Raw genomic sequence first — 6,463 nt, 5'->3', positions numbered from 1 at the left:
AGGAGGAGGAGGAGAAAAAGGAGAAGAGAAGGTCAGGAAAGAGGAAATGGAGGAAAATGAGGAAGAGAGGGAAGAGGAGGAGAAAGAAGAACAAGGAGGAGTATGAGGAAAGGAGAAAGAGGAGCAGGAGCAGAAAGAAGAGGGGAAAGAAGAGGAAGAAGAGTAGAAAGAGGAGAAAGAAGAGGAGGAGGAAGAGGAGGAGGAGGAGGAGGAGGAGGAGGAGGAGGAGGAGGAGGAGGAGGAGGAGGAGAAGGAGGAGGAGAAAGAGGAGAAGGAGAAAGAGGAGAAGGAGGAAGAGGAGGAGGAGGAGGAGGAGGAGGAGGAGGAGGAGGAGAAAGAGGAGAAGGAGAAAGAGGAGAAGGAGGAAGAGCAAGAGGAGGAGGAGGAGGAGGAGGAGGAGGAGGAGGAGGAGGAGGAGGAGGAGGAGGAGGAGGAGGTACAGGAAAAGGAAAAGGAGGAGGAGAAGGTACAGGAAAAGGAAGAGGAGGAGGAGGAGGAGGAGGAGGAGGAGGAGGAGGAGGAGGAGATAGTAAAGGAGGAGGAGGAGGAAGGGGAGGAGAAGACGGAGGAGCGGGAAGATAAGGGGGAGGAGAAGGAGAAAGAAGAGGAAGAGGAGAAGGAGGCAGCAGGGGATCCAGTAGCAACATCTGAATAAGTGGAGGAAAAGAATAATAATGAAAATTAAATACTTATAAATAATTACCTGTCACATCTGATTTTCTGGCTCCTACAACATTTGTTTGAACATTATCGACTTTGGTTTCCTCTCTGCGCTGCTTGTTGAGCACCCGAGCACTTGTACGTAGTTGTGGCACTGATCGGGTCTGTGGTATGACAGAGGGCTGCGGTAAAGGCACATCGGGTATTGATTGAGAAGGCCCCACAGAAACTGGTAAGCTTGCTGTCACTGTTCCTAAAAGAGAGCAAATATTTCTTATTAGCAGTATAGATAAATGAAAATAATGACTGAAATATAGTTCTATCATCAAATAGAAAAATACATATATTTTGTGTTGATAAAGGGATGATAAGAGGATCAACTATGACCTGCAGAAAGGAACCATTATCATTCAATCAAATTTACCGACCTTCAACAGTGGATGTGACAGTGGATGAGGCAGGTGGATGGGCATGGTCAGGCTGCCTGCTGGCAAGTTCCACTGGTCTTCCACCTTCTAGCACTCCTGGGCTTCCACCAGCCTTTAGTCGCTTGGCAGCATCACTGCATTGGTCTGCATCACTGTAAATTAGGGCCATTAGTGACTAGGTAACAATTTCTATGTATGGCACAATGATCTGTTTTTTTTTTTGTAATATGTAAAAAATCAGAATTATATTTACTAATATCATTTTTCACTATTGAATGCACTTAATAGCTCAGAGGGTTAAGATGCCTGAGTTGGGTACTGATCTCGTGTTCATGAGTTTGTGGTTACCTGGTACTGTGAGTGATTAGGACCTAAACTATTTCTTGCTCACAGGAGGAAATGGAAACCTACAGAAACTGTGTCCACACTTTCTGAACAATAATGTAACACAATGAGTTATATTTTTCCAATACTTGCACAAAAGAAAACTGAAAAAAAAAAAAAAAATAATAATAATAAATAAATAAATAATAATAATAACAAATAATGAATACAAATATAAAACAAGCATTCAGAGGTGGTTAGTCTACTATAATATACTACACAATTACAAATAGAATATTGTGGTTTCAGGCTGTTTCACCAAATGAAAAATGGTAGCAAATATTGGATCTATGAAAAGAAAAAATGATCCATGATAGCTGACAGTATATCATGTTCCTATTGTCCTCTTAGAATGAAGTGCAATAAGCCAAACCACTTATTGTATGTCTTTTTTTTTTATCCTTCTTCTTCTTTTCAAATGTCAATTTCTCATCAACTTTTATACCTTCACTACTGGTACCATTCTATAAAAATTGGAGAGATACTTCTAAATCTCAAGAGTGAGACATCACCATACTATCATAGACAACCCATGTAAAAAACAGTAAAATATATCCTATAATTTGTATATATCCTATGATATATAGAAACACTAGTATGATTAACCCATTGCCGACGGGTGGCATGTACGTACATGCCATGGCATGGCGGGACCATCTGCCGGGGGCACGTACGCACATGCCATAGAGTATGCGTGGACATGCCATGAGTTTTTTTTTGTTACAATCACGGCAAAAGATTATTTTTTTGCCAGTGAAAGTGTGATTAAGTCGGTTCTAACACTTTCTCATTTTTACCATGCAACAAACAAAAAAAATGCAACAAACCGACAATTTCAACTCCATGATGCCACACACTGCTTATTTTATTCGGACTATAGACCGAATAATGATCAACTATGGAGTCTATATAACAACAAAAATACCCTTCAGTCTCAATTTATCAGGAAGTTTGGCAAGTAGAGACTGTAAAAAATAATGAAAATTGAAAATACAACATATCTTCGTAGTATTACGAAGAAACGGCATGGGATGCTGGTATTTGGCATGAGTGGTCGCGCATGCTCGGGCGACGATATAAGCCCCCGGCAGCGAGGCCCCAGCCTCTATGAATGCTACCCGTCAATTATGGGTTAATACAGATCATGCAGTTATATCGGTTTCCCTTATCAAGCAGACAAAAAAAAAATCCATCTAATAAATACAAGAATACTAGCAAAGATATATACCTTATTTAAGAATTGCAATGCCACAAAAATTCAAAGATGAATATTTACAACCTGCAGTAACTTTCAAAATGGGACTTTATTGAATACATTTAATAAATTATCAAATAATTTTCCACAGCCTTCATGCTTCACACTTTGGCAGTCCCTTAATAGAAGAGAATCTGCCAGAGGTCTACATGTCCCACCTTGCCAGATTATAGAAGGTGGAAGCTTGTTGGCTTTTGCCAGATGCCCACCAACAAATTCTGGCATCTACCCAGAACTTTTGCAAAGATTTCTTGGCCTTTGCTAAAGCACCAATGATGTGGAGGCATCTCGTAGGCCAGTGGTGGATATATGCATACCTTACAACAATTATCCTTTTATCAATTCTAAAAATAATCAAAACTATAAATAAAATCATATATGTGCAAATATAAGTTGGAGGCCACTGATACCAGCATATACTTCAACAGTTCACTGATACCTACAAATATATCAAGATTTCATATTAGCTTTCAGTAATTAGTGAGTCCACACTATAAAACCTAATTATGTATTATTCAAAATGATGATAATAACTGCATAGAGTATATTGATTGAAACTGCCACAGATTCTTGTCATATATACTAATTACCTAATATTATCACTTTTTTCCTGGTTTATAAAGCATAATTAAGATTTATTCTTTTCAAACTACATAATATTAAAAATTACAGAAGTCAATTTTATTATACCAATAGTATGACATTCATAATGACATACACCTTAATCCTTTTAGATAAAACTGAAATAATAGACTGATCAAGAAGTAGCTAAAAGAAGAATTCTTTGTCAACATATACAACAAAATGACCATCTCTTACTTTGTTATTAATATCAATTAATTCCACTTTCAATATTTATTTTTCTTAAAAGCTTGTGTTCTGTACTATTTCTCACTCTCCTCCATCTTCAAATTCCTATGAAAATCACAAAAATCAAACATAAACTTATGATTTCAAAATGGAATAATGTAGGCCTATCTTACAGGTCTTCTAGAGAGGAGAGGCCTCTTCCCATGGTTTTTATGCAATTTTTTGACAATTGCTCTTGTAATGTCCTTCTAGACGAGTGTTTGTGGCCAAAGCTAACTTCAGAGACAGCAGTCTATCTTTTCACTGATATGTCAAATAATATACACATGATGGATCTCTCTATTACCGTTATACTATGGGTACCACTACTAGACAGCTTCCCTTGTAAATCTTTCCCAGGCTTTTTAAATGAAAATGCTGGCTTTCATTAGCCAAATTCTGCCTATTCGTGCCGTTTCGTCACGCTGCTCATCCACCTAACCAGAATCCGAAAAGGAAATTCGAAAATCCCTAAAATCTTTTGCTTTAGCCGAGAAAGAACAAGGTCAGGGACCGAGGTAGCCATGTTGGAAACAGCCCGACCACTCTTTTTGAGCCCATTTTCGCCTCCGGGAAGCCATTTCTCTCCTTATTATTCTTTTAGAAGGGGCGTCTATCCCCCTCCTCTCGTGCGAAAGGGAGAAGGAATTACACAGAAGGATTTTGAGAGAGGAAAAGACCGAAATCCCTCCGTCCCTGCCCGAGCGACGGAACAAAGATGGCGGGGAAGAGTCGCACTCGGCCGTTTTTTATTTGCTTCTTACCTCACTTGGTTCGCACTCTCGTTGTTTTCCTTGGTACTGAGAGTGCGTTTCCGCTTGACCATCTTCCAGGCTTGGCTTCCGTCTACATCTTGGAGTGATTGGGACTCGAGAACCGCCGAAAATCGCCACTTAAGCCTGGGTTCCTCTCGCGATCCCGGTCATCCGCCTCGCAGCGTCCCTCGTCAAAGCCTCTTATTTCAGCCTCTTTCTCCCTCTCCGCCATCGAATTTCGCACCGAACTCACGCGCTCTCGCCCTTCGCAAATGTCATGGTGCTTGTCAAAGGCTGGAAATAACGAGAAGAGGTAAAAAACTCCTCGATATCGGTCAAAGTCTTGCTCTTCTTGTCACTCGCTCAGCTTGCCTTCCACTTACGCCCTTATAGCACGGACACGCGACTCCCTTTTTTCATAACATCAAAGAAATTTATTTAATTCACCCGTGAGTGAGTCCATAATACAAAACTCACCCGCGTAGTTGTCTGAGCAGGGGAGGTGATCTCATGGCATGGGTGGTAAGATATATGTGTTTATTTGAGGATTTCGTCTGTTTGTTTTCTTCTAAATCCCGCCTTCTGACGTCGCCTTCGTTCGAATGTCTTGACTGGATAATTTGACAACATTTATTAAAATCATATGACTTCACTTTCTGATGTCTTTATTACAAAATTTAAGTTCACAATATTATTTCTTATTTATTTCATTTGGTATACTAAGTCAATAGGCTCATATTAGGGAGAAGTATATTTAATTCATAATCAAACGAATATATACGAACGAACTGCCCGCCAAAAATGGTAAATAGTAACATAAGTGAATATAAAACAAAATATAAAGACGTAAAGAAAAAAAGATTAGAAGGAAGAATGTGATTTATTTAAAGTTTTATAAAATACCACTTATAAGTGACAATGTTTCTTGATCAAAGTAAATAAACTTATTAAAGGAAACTGTACATAATATATTCCTCATATAACAGTTATATCTACAAAATTGATTACGAATAAGTTGATGAATAAATAAACGAATGACTTAATTAATAAACTAATGAAATACACGAATTTAACTACAATTCTTAAATCGTGGACAAGTTCTTCCAAAATCCATAAATGTTCTAGAAACTCTTGTAAATGCTGTACACGAATATTATCTAGCTGCCAGATAATTTTCAGAATGAATTTCGTGACTATGGAAGATGTATATTTAGTGCAAATGGAGCATATTTTGCTCAAATTCGAGAGATTAAATCCTTGTTCTGTAACGCAAAGATGAATGTAGATATTATGTTCGCTCTCTCTCTCTCTCTCTCTCTCTCTCTCTCTCTCTCTCTCTCTCTCTCTCTCTCTCCTCTCTCTCTCTCTCTCTCTCTCTCTCTCTCTCTCTCTCTCTCTCTCTCTCTCTCAGACGCGCTCACACACACACACACACACACACACACACACACACACACACACACACACACACACACACACACATATATATATATATATATATATATATATATATATATATATATATATATATATATATATATATATATATACATATATGCAAATACACATACACACACATATATATATATATATTTTTTTTTTTTTGCATATATATAATATATGCATATATATACATGTATATGTGTGTGTATTTGTTTATATGTCACGATGGTCCAAGGTTAGAGCCCTGGACTCCGACCCTCATGGTCCCGAGTTCAATTCCCGGCGGCAGATTGCTCGCTCGAGCCCGATCTCACGGCGAGAAAATGACACATCGCCCTGAGAAGTCAAACGCAGGTGTTGTAGGGGAAGTCGCTTAACACTTACACTAGACTGCAGTATAAATAAAGTTAATAGATCTCAGGGATTCTTGAGAAATAGTCGAACAACCCTGGAGAATGACTGACTGATTTATAAAAGGATCTGCAGCAAGAAACGCAGACAAGTTCGAACAGGTCAATAACGGGCCCGCTAGGTTTATTTCACGTACTCCGGGTATTACTTCCTTCATTAAAAGCTAAAGAAATATGAGGTCATTCGATACACACGGGTAGGTAGACACTCACAATACAGAAATAAAATCAAAACTAACTTTATCCAGCCTGGCAATCACGAATTATCACAAGCGGCAC

The 6,463-nt window shown here is 38.7% G+C and overlaps 1 protein-coding gene across 1 annotated transcript in view; it reads right to left on the bottom strand.

Annotated features, from left to right (window-relative positions):
• Positions 1-4,729, bottom strand: part of LOC119597156 (protein cramped-like) — a 15,580-nt gene extending 10,851 nt beyond the window's left edge. The window contains exons 1-3 of the mRNA XM_037946685.1: positions 4,341-4,729; positions 1,089-1,240; positions 704-913 (exon numbers count right to left, since the gene is read on the bottom strand). Of these exons, the coding sequence (XP_037802613.1) occupies positions 704-913; positions 1,089-1,240; positions 4,341-4,402 (424 nt within the window). The 5' untranslated portion in view covers positions 4,403-4,729. The remainder of the gene's footprint in view (positions 1-703; positions 914-1,088; positions 1,241-4,340) is intronic.
• Between the last annotated feature and the right edge of the window lie 1,734 nt (positions 4,730-6,463).

This window comes from Penaeus monodon, chromosome 38, assembly GCF_015228065.2.
Source record: "Penaeus monodon isolate SGIC_2016 chromosome 38, NSTDA_Pmon_1, whole genome shotgun sequence".
Lineage (NCBI taxonomy): Eukaryota > Metazoa > Arthropoda > Malacostraca > Decapoda > Penaeidae > Penaeus > Penaeus monodon.
This window is presented reverse-complemented; position numbering and strand designations above follow the sequence as displayed.